The following is a 26,363-nucleotide window of genomic DNA, read 5'->3' on the forward strand; positions in this document are numbered from 1 at the left end:
TATGAAACTACATCTTATATTAATGATAATTTCAATTCTACAATAGCCAATGGTAGCAGGTTTTACAAAATGTTAGGAGATTTGTTTGTTACATTAGCACGACAAACTCTTAAAGGCAGGATTCTATATAAAACTAACATCAACAACTCTTAATACACCATTTCCTTAGATTATTCTGATTGAATATTTATTACTGAGTGGGTTGTTTGTGTGTAGAAATACAAAATGTTTGATTCTTTATGTACATGAAACCACAACATTTCCAAAAACTTCAGGTTTTATATATATATTTCTATAGTTATGAGGTGTATATATTTAAACCTTATTTATACATTCAGTAAGTTCTTTAATGTTTTTATCTTCATGAAACAGTCATATCCACACAGTCTTTTCCCTGAAAGTCCTCTTTAAAAAAATGTGTGAGGTACAATTAGTTGACAAGAAAAACCTTAATGTTTGGACTTTTAGTTATTACAAGTTTGTAACGAGAACACTACACACATTTGATAAAGAAATATCTTTATTTCCTTTGCTGGAAGTGTGGCTGGTATGTTAACACAAGATAACCAGTAGCTTTAATAGTACATTTCATTGCACACAATTCTATCACTAAAGCCAACTGCTTGTGGCTACCCACCAGCCCAATTCCATCACTTCTGTCTAAAAATAATAAAACTAAAGTGAGCTGATCCAAGGGAGCAGTCAATAAGATACCCCAGAAAATAAAAAGGATATACAGACTATACAAATCCATAAGATCAACTCATGGCAATCAAAAAATACAAATTTTTCTACACGGTTCCCAGAGACAACAAACTGTACACTCAAACCACAGGAGGCCAATTTATATATCGATACTGAACACAGGCATCAGGTACATCTCGAAACTGACTCCCTCTTGGCCTTAACCTTTACCACAGTTGCTGGAGGACCATAGTGGATGGTAGTATGTATAATTTCCTAGTCGCGAAAGCTGGATGATTTGATGAATCGCTGGGCGAACCCTAACGGCCTTGATTTGGATGGTGTGAAATAGACATGTGGAAGTCTTAATTTTGTTCAAAGTAAGACAGGCATTAACGATAATCTTTTCAGTCAACATGGTCTTGAAAAATGAGTCTGACATAGCCCGGGTCACCGAAGAGGGGGGTTGCACAAAATGGACATGTTGCCTGGAAACCATTGGTGCCATGTGGGATAGGTACAGAAGCCCAGTACCTGCAAGATAACAGGCTAAATATTGAAAAACTACATATAAAAACTGTAATTTCCACAAATTAATACAGACACACTAATGCTGTAGAAGTTACAAACATATAATTAATTATAAACTCATATAAAGTGATGGTTAATGGTGTAGTGTATTAATCTGAAAAACTTCACTATTTGGAAATTATTTGTTCTAAGTTTACTGATAAAAATATTTCACTGAATATTAATTGACTAAACAGTGGCATGATGCAATATCTCTAACAGTATTCCTTCTTGAGTTCAGCTGAACTGAGTAATAAATATTTATCACAATAAAAAAAGCAATTTGTCTGTTCTAAAACTCACTGACAAATGCATCTTTTCAACATGGATACCACTGACAAAAAGCCCTCGATACACACTTCAACACTTTTTGTTGTCAACATGCTTACATTCAGAAGATAGTAACTATTATACCAGCTCTTTATTACTATGCTACGTAACCCATAGTTTAAATTGTACACTATTACAAACATATTTAAACTCCTATCTTATTCAAATACACAACTATTAAAAACTGTTATAACAACAAGTGAACCACAGATGTTTTTAGCTTCCATGGTTCTCTTAACTTTTCCCATTTTGACTCAAAATCAGAGCTTATAAAAAGCATTTCTGGTCTATCACTTCATTTGCCCCCAATTGTCCAGTAAGCTTTTTGTTCATACTAGAACCAATCAATGGGGCAGTATGATAAAAGACAGAAAAAATACATGAAATGCTATTTAATTGTGCAGTATAATACTTTAAACGTAACAGCTTACATGCTGAAAAGTGGAACATTGGACAAATAGTTAGTATAAAACTTGTTTGTATAACAAATTAATATTTACGCCTGTTGGTTTTCCAGTATTTTGCTGGTTATGTTAACTTTTAATGGCACTATAGCACAGCATATCTCCTACTCTTTTATTAGTTCTATGTTATTAATCAAACATTCTAAACCTAACAACGTAATGCAAAAATAAATATTTATATGTCATTTAAACCAAATGTAATTTTTAAATTTATTACTATACTTGACACACAATTTGACTAATTATTGATTATCCAAATTCTGTTTACAAGATCAGACACATTAAATTCGTTGGTACCTAACTTGGAACCATAAAAAAATCTCTCTCCGAGCTATCAATATTTATCGTTATAAGTACGACCAGTAAACACAAACATTAGTAGCTTGTCATAAAGTTTATTTCTTGTGTGTTCAGAACTAATAACATTTGTAGAGTATTCGGCAGATGCCTTCGTTATAGCTGAGTGATTTTTGAAAATAGATCATACAAATCTGAAGGTTTGAGAAAAAAATGATCTAATCTATGCATGCTGCAACTACTACAGTCATTTATTCAAGGTTTAAATATACAAATGTGCTATGTAGCTACCTGATATGGAAAGTTATACTTAACAATATACTTAAAACTGGTTGTTAATAACCCATTATAAACATTACACACAGTACATCATGCACGGCACATAAGTGATTTAATAATCTAGAACACACAAAGGATGTGTGATTTTTAAAACTTCAAAATAATCTTTAAAATATAAACAAGTGATATGGAAAGTTATACTTAACAATATACTTAAAACTGGTTGTTACTGACCCATTATAAAAAATATAAACATTAAAATTTTGTTCCAAACAGCCTTGAAATTATTCTTCTTCCTCACAAGTAGCTGAGCTCCTCACTTCAAACTGTTTCAGTCAGAATATTCTTCTTCCTCACAAGTAGCTGAGCTCCTTACTTCAAACTGTTTCAGAGTCAGATTATTATTCTTCCTCACAAGTAGCTGAGCTCCTCACTTCAAACTGTTTCAGAGTCAGATTATTATTCTTCCTCACAAGTAGCTGAGCTCCTTACTTCAAACTGTTTCAGTCAGATTATTATTCTTCCTCACAAGTAGCTGAGCTCCTTACTTCAAACTGTTTCAGTCAGATTATTATTCTTCCTCACAAGTAGCTGAGCTCCTCACTTCAAACTGTTTCAGAATCAGAATAATCTTCTTCCTCACAAGTAGCTGAGCTCCTTACTTCAAACTGTTTCAGAGTCAGATTATTCTTCTTCCTCACAAGTACCTGAGCTCCTTACTTCAAACTGTTTCAGAGTCAGATTATTCTTCTTCCTCACAAGTAGCTGAGCTCCTTACTTCAAACTGTTTCAGAGTCAGATTATTCTTCTTCCTCACAAGTAGCTGAGCTCCTTACTTCAAACTGTTTCAGAATCAGATTATTCTTCTTCCTCACAAGTAGCTGAGCTCCTTACTTCAAACTGTTTCAGAGTCAGATTATTCTTCTTCCTCACAAGTACCTGAGCTCCTTACTTCAAACTGTTTCAGAGTCAGATTATTCTTCTTCCTCACAAGTAGCTGAGCTCCTTACTTCAAACTGTTTCAGAATCAGATTATTCTTCTTCCTCACAAGTAGCTGAGCTCCTTACTTCAAACTGTTTCAGAGTCAGATTATTCTTCTTCCTCACAAGTAGCTGAGCTCCTTACTTCAAACTGTTTCAGAATCAGATTATTCTTCTTCCTCACAAGTAGCTGAGCTCCTTACTTCAAACTGTTTCAGAATCAGATTATTATTCTTCCTCACAAGTAGCTGAGCTCCTTACTTCAAACTATTTCAGAATCAGATTATTCTTCTTCCTCACAAGTAGCTGAGCTCCTTACTTCAAACTGTTTCAGTCAGATTATTATTCTTCCTCACAAGTAGCTGAGCTCCTTACTTCAAACTGTTTCAGTCAGAATATTCTTCTTCCTCACAAGTAGCTGAGCTCCTTACTTCAAACTGTTTCAGAGTCAGATTATTATTCTTCCTCACAAGTAGCTGAGCTCCTTACTTCAAACTGTTTCAGAGTCAGATTATTATTCTTCCTCACAAGTAGCTGAGCTCCTCACTTCAAACTGTTTCAGAGTCAGATTATTATTCTTCCTCACAAGTAGCTGAGCTCCTTACTTCAAACTGTTTCAGTCAGATTATTATTCTTCCTCACAAGTAGCTGAGCTCCTCACTTCAAACTGTTTCAGAATCAGAATATTCTTCTTCCTCACAAGTAGCTGAGCTCCTTACTTCAAACTGTTTCAGAGTCAGATTATTATTCTTCCTCACAAGTAGCTGAGCTCCTTACTTCAAACTGTTTCAGTCAGATTATTCTTCTTCCTCACAAGTACCTGAGCTCCTTACTTCAAACTGTTTCAGAGTCAGATTATTATTCTTCCTCACAAGTAGCTGAGCTCCTTACTTCAAACTGTTTCAGTCAGATTATTATTCTTCCTCACAAGTAGCTGAGCTCCTCACTTCAAACTGTTTCAGAATCAGAATATTCTTCTTCCTCACAAGTAGCTGAGCTCCTTACTTCAAACTGTTTCAGAGTCAGATTATTCTTCTTCCTCACAAGTAGCTGAGCTCCTTACTTCAAACTGTTTCAAAATCAGATTATTCTTCTTCCTCACAAGTAGCTGAGCTCCTCACTTCAAACTGTTTCAGAGTCAGATTATTCTTCTTCCTCACAAGTAGCTGAGTTCCTCACTTCAAACTGTTTCAGAGTCAGATTATTATTCTTCCTCACAAGTAGCTGAGCTCCTTACTTCAAACTGTTTCAGTCAGAATATTCTTCTTCCTCACAAGTAGCTGAGCTCCTTACTTCAAACTGTTTCAGTCAGAATATTCTTCTTCCTCACAAGTAGCTGAGCTCCTTACTTCAAACTGTTTCAGAGTCAGATTATTATTCTTCCTCACAAGTAGCTGAGCTCCTCACTTCAAACTGTTTCAGAGTCAGATTATTATTCTTCCTCACAAGTAGCTGAGCTCCTTACTTCAAACTGTTTCAGTCAGATTATTATTCTTCCTCACAAGTAGCTGAGCTCCTTACTTCAAACTGTTTCAGTCAGATTATTATTCTTCCTCACAAGTAGCTGAGCTCCTCACTTCAAACTGTTTCAGAATCAGAATATTCTTCTTCCTCACAAGTACCTGAGCTCCTTACTTCAAACTGTTTCAGAGTCAGATTATTCTTCTTCCTCACAAGTAGCTGAGCTCCTTACTTCAAACTGTTTCAGAGTCAGATTATTCTTCTTCCTCACAAGTAGCTGAGCTCCTTACTTCAAACTGTTTCAAAATCAGATTATTCTTCTTCCTCACAAGTAGCTGAGTTCCTCACTTCAAACTGTTTCAGAGTCAGATTATTCTTCTTCCTCACAAGTAGCTGAGCTCCTTACTTCAAACTGTTTCAGAGTCAGATTATTCTTCTTCCTCACAAGTAGCTGAGCTCCTTACTTCAAACTGTTTCAGAATCAGATTATTCTTCTTCCTCACAAGTAGCTGAGCTCCTTACTTCAAACTGTTTCAAAATCAGATTATTATTCTTCCTCACAAGTAGCTGAGCTCCTTACTTCAAACTATTTCAGAATCAGATTATTATTCTTCCTCACAAGTAGCTGAGCTCCTTACTTCAAACTGTTTCAAAATCAGATTATTATTCTTCCTCACAAGTAGCTGAGCTCCTTACTTCAAACTATTTCAGAATCAGATTATTATTCTTCCTCACAAGTAGCTGAGCTCCTTACTTCAAACTATTTCAGAGTCAGATTATTATTCTTCCTCACAAGTAGCTGAGCTCCTTACTTCAAACTGTTTCAGTCAGATTATTCTTCTTCCTCACAAGTAGCTGAGCTCCTTACTTCAAACTGTTTCAGAGTCAGATTATTCTTCTTCCTCACAAGTAGCTGAGTTCCTCACTTCAAACTGTTTCAGAGTCAGATTATTATTCTTCCTCACAAGTAGCTGAGCTCCTTACTTCAAACTGTTTCAGTCAGATTATTATTCTTCCTCACAAGTAGCTGAGCTCCTTACTTCAAACTGTTTCAGTCAGAATATTCTTCTTCCTCACAAGTAGCTGAGCTCCTTACTTCAAACTGTTTCAGAGTCAGATTATTATTCTTCCTCACAAGTAGCTGAGCTCCTTACTTCAAACTGTTTCAGTCAGAATATTCTTCTTCCTCACAAGTAGCTGAGCTCCTTACTTCAAACTGTTTCAGAGTCAGATTATTATTCTTCCTCACAAGTAGCTGAGCTCCTCACTTCAAACTGTTTCAGAGTCAGATTATTATTCTTCCTCACAAGTAGATGAGCTCCTTACTTCAAACTGTTTCAGTCAGATTATTATTCTTCCTCACAAGTAGCTGAGCTCCTTACTTAAAACTGTTTCAGTCAGATTATTATTCTTCCTCACAAGTAGCTGAGCTCCTTACTTCAAACTGTTTCAGAGTCAGATTATTCTTCTTCCTCACAAGTAGCTGAGCTCCTCACTTCAAACTGTTTCAGAGTCAGATTATTCTTCTTCCTCACAAGTAGCTGAGCTCCTCACTTCAAACTGTTTCAGAGTCAGATTATTTTTCTTCCTCACAAGTAGCTGAGCTCCTTACTTCAAACTGTTTCAGAGTCAGATTATTATTCTTCCTCACAAGTAGCTGAGCTCCTTACTTCAAACTGTTTCAGAATCAGATTATTATTCTTCCTCACAAGTAGCTAAGCTCCTTACTTCAAACTGTTTCAGAGTCAGATTATTTTTCTTCCTCACAAGTAGCTGAGCTCATTACTTCAAACTGTTTCAGAGTCAGATTATTATTCTTCCTCACAAGTAGCTGAGCTCCTTACTTCAAACTGTTTCAGAGTCAGATTATTATTCTTCCTCACAAGTAGCTGAGCTCCTTACTTCAAACTGTTTCAGAATCAGATTATTCTTCTTCCTCACAAGTAGCTGAGCTCCTTACTTCAAACTGTTTCAGAGTCAGATTATTATTCTTCCTCACAAGTAGCTGAGCTCCTTACTTCAAACTGTTTCAGAATCAGATTATTCTTCTTCCTCACAAGTAGCTGAGTTCCTCACTTCAAACTGTTTCAGAGTCAGATTATTATTCTTCCTCACAAGTAGCTGAGTTCCTCACTTCAAACTGTTTCAGAGTCAGATTATTCTTCTTCCTCACAAGTAGCTGAGTTCCTCACTTCAAACTGTTTCAGAGTCAGATTATTCTTCTTCCTCACAAGTAGCTGAGTTCCTCACTTCAAACTGTTTCAGAGTCAGATTATTCTTCTTCCTCACAAGTAGCTGAGTTCCTCACTTCAAACTGTTTCAGAGTCAGATTATTCTTCTTCCTCACAAGTAGCTGAGTTCCTCACTTCAAACTGTTTCAGAGTCAGATTATTCTTCTTCCTCACAAGTAGCTGAGTTCCTCACTTCAAACTGTTTCAGAGTCAGATTGTTCTTCTTCCTCACAAGTAGCTGAGATCCTCACTTCAAACTGTTTCAGAGTCAGATTATTCTTCTTCCTCACAAGTAGCTGAGTTCCTCACTTCAAACTGTTTCAGAGTCAGATTATTCTTCTTCCTCACAAGTAGCTGAGTTCCTCACTTCAAACTGTTTCAGAGTTAGATGAGATCTAACCGACGTGTTTAAAACTACTAGTGGAATTCAAAGTGTTCACATCCAGAGTTTATCAGTGTAAGAGTAATTGTTAACAGTGGTTGGCCTTTGGAATGAGCTGCCTTCAGATGTGGGGGGATACAAGTTATTTTACTGTCTTCAAGATTGATAAATATTTGAATGTCAAAGATTGGCTTCGAATGCTTTATTATAGTTTACTGAACTTAATGACCAAGATGGGCCAATAGGTCCCTTGTTGTCCTTAAATCATACTTAAATAAATTAACTGTTTGTAATATAATAATCAATATAACGCATATACACACAAATATAATCAAGCTCCCGTCTCTGATATATCACAGTATTACATAATTTACACAGCTTTTAAAGTTTAAAATGAATAAAAGCAAGACAACTCTACCACATGAGCTCAGTTACTTTAACCAATCTTGTAACCACCAGATAACCAATAAAGTATCTATTTGGAACGTTTGGTGTAGTAAAGTGCACCTCTTTGAAAACTTGACAAGTGTTTAGCAAATATTAGACATCTTGAGTTAAAAAGAAAAAAAATTAAATAAGTATTTCTTCTAAGGTATTGTCTGTGAAAACACAATAGAGTGCAACTCAGATTACAAATTAATCACAGTACAAGGCACATTTTATGTTAATATTAAATATAAAATTTACATAACTTCTATAACCTTCTAACTAATGAATTTTTTCTCAGTAAAACTTTATATCTTATCTGTTTTTCTTTACCCTAATCCAATATGGACTAGACCAACCTTGTAACCACCAAAATACATCAAAACTGTTCTGCTTTCTTTATAAAATGAATGCAGATTGTGAACAAATATTACACATATTTGTCCAAAACAGTTTATATCTGTTTTCATTTAATTTTACTTTTTGAGATGCTTTTAACAAATGATCCCTTTATACAAGCTTTAAACCACAAAACTTGTGTCACTGAAATTAACTGTATGACATAATCCAAAAGCTATTTATAAGAAAAACCCATGAAGAAAGTTATGGTTTTTGTCATTATCTAAGTTTTTCTTACTTAACAAGTTTCTAAAATTTATGTTTTACTTATTTTTATAAAAATAAATGATACATTTTAAAAAAATGGAGCTATTGGTTTTTCTGTCATCCCTCCCCAAGTGAAACAGGCATACTATTTTTGGCTTTTCTTTTTTCTGTCATCTCTCCCCAAGTGGAACATAAACATACTATTTTTGGCTATTGTTTTTTTCTGTCATCTCTCCCCAAGTGGAACATAAACATACTATTTTTGGCTATTGTTTTTTTCTGTCATCTCTCCCCAAGTGGAACATAAACATACTATTTTTGGCTATTGTTTTTTCTGTCATCTCTCCCCAAGTGGAACATAAACATACTATTTTTGGCTATTGTTTTTTCTGTCATCTCTCCCCAAGTGGAACATAAACATACTATTTTTTGGCTATTGTTTTTTCTGTCATCTCTCCCAAGTGAAACATAAACATACTATTTTTTGGCTATTGTTTTTTTCTGTCATCTCTCCCAAGTGGAACATAAACATACTATTTTTTGGCTCTTCTTTTTTTCTGTCATCCCTCCCCAAGTGAAACAGACATACTATTTTTGGCTTTTCTTTTTTCTGTCATCTCTCCCCAAGTGGAACATAAACATACTATTTTTTTATTATTGTTTTTTTCTGTCATCTCTCCCCAAGTGGAACATAAACATACTATTTTTGGCTATTGTTTTTTCTGTCATCTCTCCCCAAGTGGAACATAAACATACTATTTTTGGCTCTTCTTTTTTCTGTCATCCCTCCCCAAGTGAAACAGACATACTATTTTTGGCTTTTCTTTTTTCTGTCATCTCTCCCCAAGTGGAACATAAACATACTATTTTTGACTATTGTTTTTTCTGTCATCTCTCCCCAAGTGAAACAGACATACTATTTTTGTAATAATGATACTAGTACATAAAACAACTTTTATTTACTTCACATATTAACTTAAGAAACCAAAAATAATAACACATATAAAGCATTCAAAGTCCTAACTAATACAATTTAAGTTGGTTTTCTAACAAAGGCATAACTGCCTCAAAATAATTCCATTAGCTGGTCAACCTGAATACAACAACATAAACTATCAAACTGCAGGAAAAATAAGTAAAAAATCTCTATTGAGAACAACATTGCATATTACTTGGCAAATCCAAACTCTGTTCTTCTGTGATTATAAATTATGTAATAGCACAATTCAGTGACAATTATCGCTAATTTGGAAAGAAAAAGCAGTAGAACACAGCAAGCAAGTCGGACATTCTGGTTTATACATTTGTAAACGAAGACAGAAGGCTGTGACAATTACATTATACTGATTTCATGTTAAACACAAAGAGAGACAAGTTAGAGTGAACAAATATCAAATTACACTTAAACTAGATGAAATAAATTACTTCCCTTTGAAATTAAGAAATTTAAACTAACATTAAACAAACTATGATTTGATATATCAATGTTTGTGAATAGTAATGAAACTGTTAATGTACCTTTGAAAGAAATAATGACATGCACACTAACCCATCCTTCTGGTGAGGGTTAATATAGTATTTGAATTACATGCAGTATAAAACTGTTTGGGTAAAGTACATTAAATGGAACTATGTGATAGAGAATCAGCAGAACTGGTAAAATATATTATTTTGAATAAGGATGATGGTGAGGTGTGGAAGAAACTTCCAGATCTGATTTGTAAGATCTTTGGCTGTGTGCAATATGTTATAACATCATGTAAATCAGAGGTGATGTAACTATGTAAGTCACATCTTTAACCATCACTCTATCATCATGGCCTTCAGTGTAACTGTAACATGTAGTTTGTTTTATATATACATAAAGCTGTGACCACTTTAATAACTCATATTTATTATCTAACTATTTAACACCTTTAATTCTGAACTTGAATGTTCAGAAGTTTGTGTTTTTATAATCAGATTATTTTAAATCATAAGTGATAAAACATTGTCCTTACATGATTAAGAAACCTAAAATAAACTTTTTAAGTAAGCAAGTAAAGAAGTTTTCTCCTTACTTAACAGTTTGTTCCGATGCCATATGACCACATGGATTAAAGGCAAACGTTGGAGGACCACTGTCCACATAAAAGGCCGGCTCAATTCCCATACAAAGTTTAACAATAGGCCCAACCTAGAGTGTGACAGTAAAACTACCCAAGGTGAATATGTACATAAATGCACATGTATATACACAACATCAGTGGCAAATGAATAAATAAGTTTAGATTAATTAGAAACTACTACAGAAAACAAACATTGATATTTGGATACAGAGAATAACAATTTATGTGATAGAATAAATAAAACTCTAAACAGAATGACTGATTTGTTATACATTCATATCTAGTTTTGTACATTGATTAATACGTTAATCGCAAGAATTGTTCTTCCAAAAGGTTTTATTGCTCAGCAGATGACACAAATTCAATGGAACTTGAATTAGGACATTGTATCAAACTGTCACTCTAACTTTACTACTTGTGCTCCATATGTTAATGATGGTAACAGATTTCTAATAATTCCTGTTACCATTCTATCAAACTGTCTCTCTAACTTTTCTACTTGTGCTCCACATGTTAATGATGGTAACAGATTTCTAATAATTCCTGTTACCATTCTATCAAACTGTCTCTCTAACTTTTCTACTTGTGCTCCACATGTTAATGATGGTAACAGATTTCTAATAATTCCTGTTACCATTCTATCAAACTGTAACTCTAACTTTTCTACTTGTGCTACATATCTTAATGATGGTAACAGATTTCTAATAATTCCTGTTACCATTCTATCAAACTGTCACTCTAACTTTTCTACTTGTGCTACATATGTTAATGATGGTAACAGATTTCTAATAATTCCTGTTACCATTCTATCAAACTGTCACTCTAACTTTACTACTTGTGCTCCATATGTTAATGATGGTAACAGATTTCTAATAATTCCTGTCACCATTCTATCAAACTGTCTCTCTAACTTTTCTACTTGTGCTCCATATGTTAATGATGGTAACAGATTTATAATAATTACTGTTACCATTCTATCAAACTGTCTCTCTAACTTTTCTACTTGTGCTCCATATGTTAATGATGGTAACAGATTTATAATAATTACTGTTACCATTCTATCAAACTGTCTCTCTAACTTTTCTACTTGTGCTCCATATGTTAATGATGGTAACAGATTTCTAATAATTCCTGTCACCATTCTATCAAACTGTCTCTCTAACTTTTCTACTTGTGCTCCATATGTTAATGATGGTAACAGATTTCTAATAATTCCTGTCACCATTCTATCAAACTGTCACTCTAACTTTTCTACTTGTGCTCCATATGTTAATGATGGTAACAGATTTATAATAATTCCTGTCACCATTCTATCAAACTGTCTCTCTAACTTTTCTACTTGTGCTCCATATGTTAATGATGGTAACAGATTTCTAATAATTCCTGTTACCATTCTATCAAACTGTCACTCTAACTTTTCTACTTGTTCTCCATATGTTAATGATGGTAACAGATTTCTAATAATTCCTGTTACCATTCTATCAAACTGTCACTCTAACTTTTCTACTTGTTCTCCATATGTTAATGATGGTAACAGGTTTCTAATAATTCCTGTTACCATTCTATCAAACTGTCACTCTAACTTTTCTACTTGTTCTCCATATGTTAATGATGGTAACAGATTTCTAATAATTCCTGTAAAGTACTTGTCTTCAAAACAACTCTTCCTTGGATTTAGATGAACAAATTACTGGTGCTATTAAATAATTTAAAGCTAATTTATAGAAACATTTAACAGTATCCAACTAGAATATTCCTTTTACTTTATTGTTATATTTAATAATGTCTGATAAATCTTTAGAAAAAAAACTTATGCCAAATGAATAATATACATTTCCTTTATCAATGTTTAAAATATATTCATTTCACTTTTTTATACTCAAGTTTTGATATTCAAGTCCAAAATTTTGCTATCATAAACTTTATGTGGTTCTTAATTTCTTTTGCAGAACTGAGAACTTACTTTTAAACACATTGGACAAGTTCTGCCATCAGAGTTCTTGTCCTGTCCCCAGTCATGAAGACCTTGTACATGGCCACATATCAGGTATACGTACGGCTGTTTCTCATTATATGATATGGTGGATTTGCGAGGAATAACTAGTGTGTTCAGCCCTACTGGACACTGAGGTCTACCAGCATTAAGTTCATCTATCATTTCCTCTAGATGTTTTCTAGTCTACAATCAAACACAAGATAGCTAAACATTACTCATACCTTTGTCCTTGATGACGAGAAACTCACTTGAAATAAAAATGCATCTCAGGACGGCTGGTATGGGTGTTAACACTTTTACTAATAAGGAGAGAACATTTCTTAACCTGAAGATGACCTAGGAAGGTCAAAATGTTATTCTCTCCTTATCAATACTCACATGTGAGAAATTTTCACTAAAATAATAAGTGTACTACACACTAGGTTTTCACACATAAAAAAATAAAGTTTAAAAAACAATGACAGATTTTTTATATTAAAATTTTAGTCACTTACAGGGACAAGAAACCAGTACTTTGTACAACTTCATGTATACCACTGAAAAACTAAAGCTTTATTCTATACACATGTGCATTTATTGTTTTCTAAAACTTTATTTCCAAAATTCCAGACCCTAACAATTAATGATTGGAAAAAAAATACTTTGCATGAATCCAAACTTGGTCATAATGCATTGCAAGCAGCTTGCAATATCAACCAAGCTTTGGGCAAAGGAACCACCTCTGAGCATACAGTACATGTTGGTTCCAAAAGTTTTGTAATGATATGATCTTGAAGATACGGAGGGCAGACGATGTCCCCTGATCTTGAAAACAACCAATTTAGAGTATTAGTGAAAAGAAACCCATGTCAAAATTTGAGAAATGGCAGAAGAATTAGGTGTAGGTATTTTACAATTTTCAAATTGGAAAAGGAAAGAAACTCAACAAGCGGGTTCCACATGAGCTCAGTAAAATGTGAAAAAATCACTCTTTTAACTGTACTCTCACGATGATTTATGCAACAGAAATGACCCATTTCTTTATCAAATTGTCACCTACAATGAAAATTGGATCCTTCATGACAACAAACAGTTAACTGCACAAAGGCTTAACCATGACAAGGCCATGACAGAAATCTGCCCTAAGGTTTTCACAGATAATGAATGCAGAATGAGAAATCGAGGTGTTGAGCTAGATTGTGACGATGACTGTTGAAGAGTCATCCATTTGTTGCCATTTAACAATTTTCTCTTTTTTTTCTCAACTTTATTCTTTTTTCCTTTATGAATGGGGTATCCATAACAAAGTAAGAATATTTCAGTGACCACTGTCCCCACCCACCACGGAACCCTACAAGGGGACATACTGCAATGCCAGGATTTTGCGAGCACTATAACCAAACACCAGTATCAGACACAAAGTCCACTCACCACACCTGTTAAGAATGTCCAACTCTGGTAGTCGATTGACCCTAACCCAAATGGGCCAGCCAACTGACCCTGATGGGGCTACTCCAAGGCTGCTCATCTACAGGAATTTAAGGCCAAATTGGTGTCTTAGGGTTGGATCCTTCAACCACCAGGATCCTCTCCTCCCCTTCATGCACGGCAAACATATGGTTGGATGTTTAAATCTCAGAGGAGGTAAATTGAAAAGAGTACAGAACCTTCTATGGAAGGTTCTTTCATCATGTACAGGAATCTACCTCGATGGGAACAACTGACCAGTAGCAGATAATGGCTTTAAAGAATTTTGTTTTTTTTCAGCAAAAGTGTGTAGTTTCACTAGGTAGACTCCTTTTCTCATTAATAAAGTTGCTTTTAAATATTTTTATTTCTTATTAAAGTTAAAATTTAAAATCCACCATTATTTTTCAAACAACCTCATAAGAGACTATCAAAGCACAAAAGCTCGTACTGCAGTTAGAATCACATGAAAAGTTGCATAAGAAATGCACCCATCTATACAACAAATATTATATCAAGATATAGTAACATAACTGTACTTAATTAGATTAGATGACCTTTAAATCTAGACAAGAAAATATGTTTGATAACACTCCACAAATTATTAATTTAATATGAAAAAACAAACATATCTGTATGAAGTGTAACCATCACAGAAACTCTGTATGACAAGTAACCATTATGTTAGTACTGACGGATAACTATCATGTAAAAAAACCACCTGTACAATAAGTCAATATGAATGTTGGATTCTTCTAACAAGGTCACTTAAGCAAAGTTTAATAGGATGAACTAACGGAACTGAAGTTTAGAAAGATTTACAACAAGATCCATTAATAATTGGATAGCATAACTTACAGGAGAGTTATTTAATCCATCTGAAGAACGCCACAATAATGTTGCTCCACACAGATCAATTAATGTTCCATCTTGTAATTCATTAGTTTCATCTTCAATCTGTATGATACAAAACTAAAAAACTTAAGCCATATGAAGACACTGGAGATATGTTCAACTTATACCTTGTCAAAAAACAAATTTTTACAGTTGTCAATTTATACAGTGGAGACAGATATGGTCTCCTAACTCTTGGAACCAGAAACACAAGCTTATTGATATATAAATAAGTATAATTATTGTTTCACATACTGGATAACAAAATCTCTACACTTGTCTATTTTTATCAGACTTTGTGTATCAGAAATGTTTATATTTAATCGTGTTTACAAGGAACTATTGTTAACCTAAGTTCAAATCTTATTTTTAAGAATGTTTACAATATACGTCGGTCTTTCCTGAACTTACCATCTTCTCACTACCAATATTACAAATACTTTTCTAAATCGTCTTTTAAACTTACCATTATTATTTCATTCCTTGCTGAAGGTTACTGGTTCTGATCCCTCTTCTTACGTGATGTACAAATGTCTGCTAATTTTAACAGTGCGTGTTACGGGATCACGAAAAATAACCTTTTATTATTTATATTAACACCTACAACTCTTTCCTATCACACTGTGCACTTATAAAGAACAAGTGTGTATATTCTGAAACAGTTACCAGCATTCAAAGCTATTTTCATGTAATTATGGAACGGTAAGTGGCCAATAAGAGGTTCAACAAAACCAGTCCTTTGAATGCATGGAAGGTACTTATTGGCTCTGAACATATTATTTTATAACTATTGAAAGTAACATAGTTAAAAGCAGTGATCGCATAAGAATTACTCAACAGGGTATTACGGGGACCTTCACATTTACAGAAACTCAGCATCAAAATGTTCAATAAGTGTCTTATACAGAAGCAGACTTACTTTTGTTCCTTTCTGTGGTGTAGTGAGAGACAATAAGCGTCTTGTAAAGAAGCAGACTTACTTTTGTTCCTTTCTGTGGTGTAGTGCGAGACAATAAGTGTCTTGTAAAGAAGCAGACTTACTTTTGTTCCTTTCTGTGGTGTAGTGAGAGACAATAAGCATCTTGTAAGGAAACAGACTTACTTTTGTTCCTTTCTGTGGTGTAGTGAGAGACAATAAGCGTTTTGTAAAGAAGCAGACTTACTTTTGTTCCTTTCTGTGGTGTAGTGAGAGACAATAAGCGTCTTGTAAAGAAACAGACTTACTTTTGTTCCTTTCTGTGGTGTAGTGAGAGACAATAAGAGTCTTGTAAAGAAGCAGACTTACTTTTGTTCCTTTCTGTGGTGTAGTGAGAGACAATAAGCGTCTTGTAAAGAAACAGACTTACTTTTGTTCCTTTCTGTGGTGTAGTGAGAGACAATAAGAGTCTTGTAAAGAAGCAGACTTACTTTTGTTCCTTTCTGTGGTGTAGTGAGAGACAATAAGCATCTTGTAAAGAAACAGACTTACTTTTGTTCCTTTCTGTGGTGTAGTGAGAGACAATAAGCGTTTTGTAAAGAAGCAGACTTACTTTTGTTCCTTTCTGTGGTGTAGTGAGAGACAATAAGCATCTTGTAAAGAAACAGACTTACTTTTGTTCCTTTCTGTGGTGTAGTGAGAGACAATAAGCATCTTGTAAAGAAGCAGACTTACTTTTGTTCCTTTCTGTGGTGTAGTGAGAGACAATAAGCGTCTTGTAAAGAAACAGACTTACTTTTGTTCCTTTCTGTGGTGTAGTGAGAGACAATAAGCGTCTTGTAAAGAAGCAGACTTACTTTTGTTCCTTTCTGTGGTGTAGTGAGAGACAATAAGCATCTTGTAAAGAAGCAGACTTACTTTTGTTCCTTTCTGTGGTGTAGTGAGAGACAATAAGCGTCTTGTAAAGAAGCAGACTTACTTTTGTTCCTTTCTGTGGTGTAGTGAGAGACAATAAGCGTTTTGTAAAGAAGCAGACTTACTTTTGTTCCTTTCTGTGGTGTAGTGCGAGACAATAAGCGTCTTGTAAAGAAACAGACTTACTTTTGTTCCTTTCTGTGGTGTAGTGAGAGACAATAAGAGTCTTGTAAAGAAGCAGACTTACTTTTGTTCCTTTCTGTGGTGTAGTGAGAGACAATAAGCGTCTTGTAAAGAAACAGACTTACTTTTGTTCCTTTCTGTGGTGTAGTGAGAGACAATAAGCATCTTGTAAAGAAGCAGACTTACTTTTGTTCCTTTCTGTGGTGTAGTGAGAGACAATAAGCATCTTGTAAAGAAGCAGACTTACTTTTGTTCCTTTCTGTGGTGTAGTGAGAGACAATAAGCATCTTGTAAAGAAACAGACTTACTTTTGTTCCTTTCTGTGGTGTAGTGAGAGACAATAAGAGTCTTGTAAAGAAGCAGACTTACTTTTGTTCCTTTCTGTGGTGTAGTGAGAGACAATAAGCATCTTGTAAAGAAACAGACTTACTTTTGTTCCTTTCTGTGGTGTAGTGAGAGACAATAAGCATCTTGTAAAGAAGCAGACTTACTTTTGTTCCTTTCTGTGGTGTAGTGAGAGACAATAAGCATCTTGTAAAGAAGCAGACTTACTTTGTTCCTTTCTGTGGTGTAGTGAGAGACAATAAGCATCTTGTAAAGAAACAGACTTACTTTTGTTCCTTTCTGTGGTGTAGTGAGAGACAATAAGCATCTTGTAAAGAAGCAGACTTACTTTTGTTCCTTTCTGTGGTGTTGTGAGAGACAATAAGCATCTTGTAAAGAAACAGACTTACTTTTGTTCCTTTCTGTGGTGTAGTGAGAGACAATAAGCGTCTTGTAAAGAAGCAGACTTACTTTTGTTCCTTTCTGTGGTGTAGTGAGAGACAATAAGCATCTTGTAAAGAAACAGACTTACTTTTGTTCCTTTCTGTGGTGTAGTGCGAGACAATAAGGGTCTTGTAAAGAAGCAGACTTACTTTTGTTCCTTTCTGTGGTGTAGTGAGAGACAATAAGCATCTTGTAAAGAAGCAGACTTACTTTTGTTCCTTTCTGTGGTGTAGTGAGAGACAATAAGCATCTTGTAAAGAAACAGACTTACTTTTGTTCCTTTCTGTGGTGTAGTGAGAGACAATAAGAGTCTTGTAAAGAAGCAGACTTACTTTTGTTCCTTTCTGTGGTGTAGTGAGAGACAATAAGCATCTTGTAAAGAAACAGACTTACTTTTGTTCCTTTCTGTGGTGTAGTGAGAGACAATAAGAGTCTTGTAAAGAAGCAGACTTACTTTTGTTCCTTTCTGTGGTGTAGTGAGAGACAATAAGCATCTTGTAAAGAAACAGACTTACTTTTGTTCCTTTCTGTGGTGTAGTGAGAGACAATAAGCATCTTGTAAAGAAGCAGACTTACTTTTGTTCCTTTCTGTGGTGTAGTGAGAGACAATAAGCATCTTGTAAAGAAACAGACTTACTTTTGTTCCTTTCTGTGGTGTAGTGAGAGACAATAAGCATCTTGTAAAGAAACAGACTTACTTTTGTTCCTTTCTGTGGTGTAGTGAGAGACAATAAGCATCTTGTAAAGAAACAGACTTACTTTTGTTCCTTTCTGTGGTGTAGTGAGAGACAATAAGCATCTTGTAAAGAAGCAGACTTACTTTTGTTCCTTTCTGTGGTGTAGTGAGAGACAATAAGCATCTTGTAAAGAAGCAGACTTACTTTTGTTCCTTTCTGTGGTGTAGTGAGAGACAATAAGCATCTTGTAAAGAAACAGACTTACTTTTGTTCCTTTCTGTGGTGTAGTGAGAGACAATAAGCATCTTGTGAAGAAACAGACTTACTTTTGTTCCTTTCTGTGGTGTAGTGAGAGACAATAAGCATCTTGTAAAGAAGCAGACTTACTTTTGTTCCTTTCTGTGGTGTAGTGAGAGACAATAAGCATCTTGTAAAGAAACAGACTTACTTTTGTTCCTTTCTGTGGTGTAGTGAGAGGCAATAAGCGTCTTGTAAAGAAACAGACTTACTTTTGTTCCTTTCTGTGGTGTAGTGAGAGACAATAAGCATCTTGTAAAGAAACAGACTTACTTTTGTTCCTTTCTGTGGTGTAGTGAGAGACAATAAGCATCTTGTAAAGAAGCAGACTTACTTTTGTTCCTTTCTGTGGTGTAGTGAGAGACAATAAGCATCTTGTAAAGAAACAGACTTACTTTTGTTCCTTTCTGTGGTGTAGTGAGAGACAATAAGCATCTTGTAAAGAAACAGACTTACTTTTGTTCCTTTCTGTGGTGTTGTGAGAGACAATAAGCATCTTGTAAAGAAACAGACTTACTTTTGTTCCCTTCTGTGGTGTAGTGAGAGACAATAAGCGTCTTGTAAAGAAGCAGACTTACTTTTGTTCCTTTCTGTGGTGTAGTGAGAGACAATAAGCGTCTTGTAAAGAAACAGACTTACTTTTGTTCCTTTCTGTGGTGTAGTGCGAGACAATAAGGGTCTTGTAAAGAAGCAGACTTACTTTAGTTCCTTTCTGTGGTGTAGTGAGAGACAAGCATCTTGTAAAGAAGCAGACTTACTTTTGTTCCTTTCTGTGGTGTAGTGAGAGACAATAAGCATCTTGTAAAGAAGCAGACTTACTTTTGTTCCTTTCTGTGGTGTAGTGAGAGACAATAAGCATCTTGTAAAGAAACAGACTTACTTTTGTTCCTTTCTGTGGTGTAGTGAGAGACAATAAGCATTTTGTAAAGAAACAGACTTACTTTTGTTCCTTTCTGTGGTGTAGTGAGAGACAATAAGCATCTTGTAAAGAAGCAGACTTACTTTTGTTCCTTTCTGTGGTGTAGTGAGAGACAATAAGCATCTTGTAAAGAAACAGACTTACTTTTGTTCCTTTCTGTGGTGTAGTGAGAGACAATAAGCATTTTGTAAAGAAACAGACTTACTTTAGTTCCTTTCTGTGGTGTAGTGAGAGACAATAAGCATCTTGTAAAGAAGAAGACTTACTTTTGTTCCTTTCTGTGGTGTAGTGAGAGACAATAAGCATCTTGTAAAGAAGAAGACTTACTTTTGTTCCTTTCTGTGGTGTAGTGAGAGACAATAAGCATCTTGTAAAGAAACAGACTTACTTTTGTTCCTTTCTGTGGTGTAGTGAGAGACAAGCATCTTGTAAAGAAGCAGACTTACTTTTGTTCCTTTCTGTGGTGTAGTGAGAGACAATAAGCATCTTGTAAAGAAGCAGACTTACTTTTGTTCCTTTCTGTGGTGTAGTGAGAGACAATAAGCATCTTGTAAAGAAACAGACTTACTTTTGTTCCTTTCTGTGGTGTAGTGAGAGACAATAAGCATCTTGTAAAGAAGCAGACTTACTTTTGTTCCTTTCTGTGGTGTAGTGAGAGACAAGCATCTTGTAAAGAAGCAGACTTACTTTTGTTCCTTTCTGTGGTGTAGTGAGAGACAATAAGCGTCTTGTAAAGAAACAGACTTACTTTTGTTCCTTTCTGTGGTGTAGTGAGAGACAATAAGCATCTTGTAAAGAAACAGACTTACTTTTGTTCCTTTCTGTGGTGTAGTGAGAGACAATAAGCATCTTGTAAAGAAGCAGACTTACTTTTGTTCCTTTCTGTGGTGTAGTGAGAGACAATAAGCATCTTGTAAAGAAACAGACTTACTTTTGTTCCTTTCTGTGGTGTAGTGCGAGACTCTCGCAGGGCATAGACTCCTCCGTCAACCGAGATTTCTCTCCACACGCCAGGCAAGGATCCACCACAGAAGGATCCATGTGGATGAAGAATTAGAATCCCATTTGTAGTGAGCCCATCAATTTCACTATTGTGCTGCCACTTGGTGGCCTTCTCCTGTTGAAATAACATTCAATTATTCTTTCTCTATTTCAAATATTTTCATGTCTCTTGCATGACAGCACCATAAAAATTAGATACTCTCCCAATTTTAAAACATGGTGTAATTTATTACACTGTTCCCATTCTAGTTTTTCCCTGGTTTTGTTTTTTTCATATGTGCAATAATCCATCAAAAGCATGCAACTGTTGTTGTATTACAATATTTTTTCCTTTAGGAATGTGTAATTAGTACATTTTAAATCACATATATATATTTCTCAAAGTTTTAATTTTTTTTTTGGAGTTCATTGAAGCTGATAAACTTTATCACATCATAAAAAACTAATTACTCACCAATGGAGAGGTTTACAAGCTAAGGTTTTGCACTTTAGAGAGCACTAATAATCTATATAAATATAATTGTAGTGTCTAACTACTTATCTATATAAATATAATAGTACTGTCTCTTGTATGTCCATCTAATTACTTTGCAGGATGTGGATGAATCTTCCACAAAATTGGTATAGAGGTTCATTATGTCCATGCAAGGGTACGTACACATTTTCAGTTTTGCATCTTGCAGTTTGTAAAGGGTGTTTTTGCACTTTTTACCACTACTTTGCCCTCCATAGATGAATCTTCAACAAATTTGGTATGGAGATTCAGTGGGTCCATACATTTAAACTTTCAGTTTTGCAGGTTTTATGGGCATTCATTTTTACAATTACATATAAAAGAAGCAACTTTCCATGTCATAAGATAACCTATCATAATGTACATCCAGGGGTGAAAACTCCAGCCAGTAAAAATGGAAACTGAAATTCTCATACACATGCATACAATTCAATATTTAGTGAGTAGCTCACTATGAAAACTCTCAAACATTCAATAAATTTCTGCACAAATGTGAAAAAATACAATAAAGTACACTTACACATAATTTATGACTTACAGAGCTTAAAAAAAAGATGTGCCCATACTACTCACTTTAAGGCTCTTAAACAACTGTAAATCATCCACATGAACCAATTCTTAAACTTTACAACACAAACATTTACCCCCAAAAATATGTTCCTGGAAGAATCAAAGCCAGCAGCAAAAACTCTTCCTGTGTGAGTTCCATTTCGTTCTACGAGAAATCGGCAAGCAAACCTTGAGATTGTGCTCTGTGTAACTTTGCAGTCTCCGGCTTTGTCACCAGGAATTGTATCCATCACCACAAAGTCAATTGGACATTCTGACGACCTTCCAATCTGTAAAGGTATTAAAAATATTACTTCTACTTTATCTTAATGTGTGAACCAAAGCCTAAGTTTAAAAAGAACTCTTTAATAGAAAGTTACTGATCACTAAAGGTATACTTAGCAGCAAAACAATTCAACAATTCAGGGATAATAAACCTCTTTATATTCCACATGTATTCCCTAAATATACCAATCACTGTATCTGTTAAACTTAATTGTATAGGAAATGCCATTGTATGAAATGCTAAGAAGTGTTCGTACCTTAAACACAATTTCTGTGGTAACACTCAGTAATTTTCTTTAAGTTAACAATTCATTTTACTTCAATATTTCATAAGTAACTACCTGAAACATGTCAGTTTCTTCATCCAGCATGTACTCCACAATCACAGCCTGACTTCGAGACAATGTGTATGAAATGGAGTGTTGTGTACTATCCAAGATTGCCTGCAGATAAAGAAACAACCAATACAAGTGATCATGTTGGATTTAGTCCTAAAATTTCCTAATATCTAACTGTTGAAATACACATACTTTTAGGTTGAGTTTTGTATGTAAAATTAAAAGTTAAATGTTTGGAAATGTAAACCTTATTGAACTTGTTCACCGTAAGGTTTAGTTAAAATGCTCAAATCTCAGGCTTTAGTTTAAAAGCTGCTTTGTTTTATAGGGTAATGTTTTTAAAGCTAATGATACATTCTTTCAATCTTACTTTCAAAATTCGAGGACATTTTATTATTATTTTTGTGCACTTGCTGTTATTTGTTTACATTGGGTCAAATTTAGCAACAGGATTTTAGAAAGTAGGTAAATAATTGAAATTTTTTTTAAAAATCAAAGAATTTGAAATCATAGAGACGAGAAAAATGGAAAGAGAAAAAATATAAAAAGAACTAAAACAAAGGTGGTGAAACAAAAATTTCTGTATTTTGAATGTTAAGTTTTGAAGGCATGCTAGTGTAATTAATCAGGTGGACAGGCCAAAATTCAGGGAAGAATTTCAGTAGCTATGCCTGAAAGTACATGAAAAACCATTTTTAAAATAATACTTGCAACAGTCAAGAAGTCAATCAATCTAATGCATTTACAAAAGATTCTATGTTCATGCGTTTCTTTTTTAAATTTTTGTATGGTAAGAACCACCTTACTATTACCTTTTATCTACAGTATTTGTTCACTGAAACACCTTGAATAATGAAAAGACATACACACAGACTTGACAGTGTTTTATGCACATGGTCACTAACTCATGTACTATCAAGAAATAAAACATTGTACCAAGCACCATCTAAAATGAATCATATAATAATGTCACAAGTTTTGGTTCAACCACTACATTAAACACACTTTGTTTTGATACTTGTATTTATAAATATTCACCTTTGAGGACTGAGGCTGTTTAACCACATAATGTATAGATTTTTTAACTCCGTTAGGTACTGGCCGTTTATACAAGGCAATTTGCTTCTTCGTCTGCCTTTTCACCTTGTGGCAAGGAACCATTATATCTACGACGGAAAAAGAAATTATGTTAACAGCACCATAATTTGCAATACTGTTTACTGCATTTTTACATCTATCGTTACTTTTGTGGAGATACGTCACACAACGTAGAAGGTTTAATGATATTATTTCAAACAACAGAAACCCAACTTCAGTCTAAAGATGCACGGTACTTCACCCGTTTGGTGTCACGAAAAGATACCACTGTGCTTTATATCAGGCTATAAATTACCAGGTATGCATTGTTGTCATCTCAACAAGACAGACTATAAAAACATCAGAGATAAAGCATATTTTTATCTCCTGTGCTTTAAACACTTTTACTGTCATTATCAATCACTTTACGATGTAAAAGTGATTTATATGGCAAACTCTTATTCACAAGTGCAACCAACCTACGTGTGCAATACACACATTACGTCACATTTTGATTTTCTAATGAAACTGTAAGCTCCTGTTAAAACATGCTTGTATTGCACATCAACATTTCACTGTCTATTACTTTTCTAGAGGCACAATATCATATAAATAATTACTCTTAATTAGTGCATGTTTGTGCAACTATTATTTATATGTAAAACCAGAAAACTATAATGCAACTCTCACAATCTCTTATTCGATAAGATGGTCTAACTGTTATGTAACTATCTAATTATGCTACTAGCTTAGTTTTTAATATGTACTTTATTGATATGACATAAGTTCATTTAGCTATATGCATATGTACAGTGTTCACTAAATAATATACATTACTTTCAGTTTACTTCTGTCTTCTCACATGCTTAAAATATTGTTTAACAAAATACTGAAATAAGTAAAAACTTCTCTTAATCTAATAACTTTGCAATTTTAAAGATCATAATAAACAAATTTAAGTCTAAAATAAATGGTCATTTTAACACTTTCAGCACAGACTCAGTCCCTGGGACCAACCTCACAACTGTTTAGTGCTTGTTAAAGTTTTCCAAAAATGCTGTAACTTTTAAATTAGTAAACATATGTTCACAAAATTTGACAGATGTAAACATTAGTGTTTCCATACTTAAAATGTTAGATTTTTTTTTTTACTAAATCTTGAGTTTCATTGAGCAATGTTTTTCTTATGTCATTTTTTCTATTTGCACATTGCCTATACAGCATGCAAAGTAATTCTTCAGTTTAAGATTAAAAATACTCATGTATTTTTTTTAATTTTATTCACAAAATCCTTACGATACCCAGGTAGTCATAAAACATTTCATAAGAAAAAATGTATATATTTCTGTTATTGTCACTAACAAATCTGTACAGGTTCAGCTGTACCTGTAACCACCGTAAGAAATTAGAAAACAAATAAATTATGCCTTTTTCATTCCAGAATGACTACAAATCATAACATAAATGTTTAGACTAAACAACTTAAAATTCTTAACATTATACATATATATTTATTACTTTTATTATACTGATCTTTCAGCTATGCACATTACTATATCCAATAATATAAAACTGACCTATAGTCTGTACAAAGTTACCTGTTTTAGCTGTGTTTTAGTGGACTAGTTTTTGTAATTTACAGTCACAATTCTATTAATACACATTACATATGTATGTAGTTATTACCATTTAGAAATAAGTTCTTAACCTTACTTTTCCTGAATCATAAAACAGACAATTACGTCTTCTAGTCATCACCTTTCCATTTGGTTACTGCTTGTCATAATTTGCTAAGCCTTGAGAAATTTCACACGTGGAGAATGTGAAACTATTTTTTTTTAAGGTTTTGTATGCACAACTGAATATTTAAAAAAAAATCAAATTACTATACTGATACCATATACTTTCATTAAAATTTAATCAGATTAGTTATCAAGTCATAATTGAGTCTAAAAAAAAATTGAAATTGTGAATAGGATAAAGGCCCAACTTACCAACACAAAGATTTATCTTAAAAAAGGAGAGATAGCATTGTAATATTTCGAACAGGCTGACAAAACCATTACAGGAACATTAAGCTTTTTACTGGCTATTCACATGTCACATATAAAGTGTACATTGTATATAATAGACTGTTTCCAAAACATAGAAATAAGGTGAACAGGACCACTGTGTTTTATTCAGTACATGAGTAACATTCTAGCACACAGAAAGATAGGAGATTTGTATTTTATATCCTAGACTGTCAGTATACTTAAAGTTCCTAATATGTACAAGCTGTAGAATTTTTATTTTTACATCACATCTGATTGGAACTAATGCTGCACTCAAAATACCATGAGACACAGAAAATTAATATTTAGGTGTGTTTAAGAAATTAAATAATATACAATATGAAAATTTGAATTATCACCGACAGTTGGACATCAAACTTACTAACAAATTCATAAAATAGTTCAATAAAATTTTGAATGCAAGTCAACAAAATGTGATAACATAGCCTTAGACCCATCGAGAAAAGGTTAATGCTATGGTTACTGGTTAAAGTGTGGTGGTATGTATTAAATAAAAAACGAAACTGATGTGAAATATCAAACATCTCCTTGCAATTACAGTTCATCGTGAGTCACTTTCCTTATTTCACTGAAAGAATAAAATGACTCCCACCTCCTAGATAACATGCATATATAAGCCTTTTTGAAACCAATTTACACATCGACTAGAGCACATAATCTGTTGAAATAATATTTTAAATGAAAATACATCAC

At 33.9% G+C, this 26,363-nt stretch overlaps 1 protein-coding gene across 1 annotated transcript in view; it reads right to left on the reverse strand.

Annotated features, from left to right (window-relative positions):
- Positions 1 to 502: 502 nt before the first annotated feature.
- The window catches only part of LOC143226792 (protein pellino-like), a 36,185-nt gene continuing 10,324 nt past the window's right edge, over positions 503 to 26,363 (reverse strand). The window contains 9 exon segments of the mRNA XM_076458206.1: positions 503 to 1,218; positions 10,772 to 10,887; positions 12,783 to 12,998; positions 15,120 to 15,218; positions 20,762 to 20,947; positions 21,991 to 22,185; positions 22,522 to 22,623; positions 23,557 to 23,653; positions 23,655 to 23,684. Of these exon segments, the coding sequence (XP_076314321.1) occupies positions 1,092 to 1,218; positions 10,772 to 10,887; positions 12,783 to 12,998; positions 15,120 to 15,218; positions 20,762 to 20,947; positions 21,991 to 22,185; positions 22,522 to 22,623; positions 23,557 to 23,653; positions 23,655 to 23,684 (1,168 nt within the window). The 3' untranslated portion in view covers positions 503 to 1,091.

Source organism: Tachypleus tridentatus, chromosome 9 (genome assembly GCF_004210375.1).
Source record: "Tachypleus tridentatus isolate NWPU-2018 chromosome 9, ASM421037v1, whole genome shotgun sequence".
Lineage (NCBI taxonomy): Eukaryota > Metazoa > Arthropoda > Merostomata > Xiphosura > Limulidae > Tachypleus > Tachypleus tridentatus.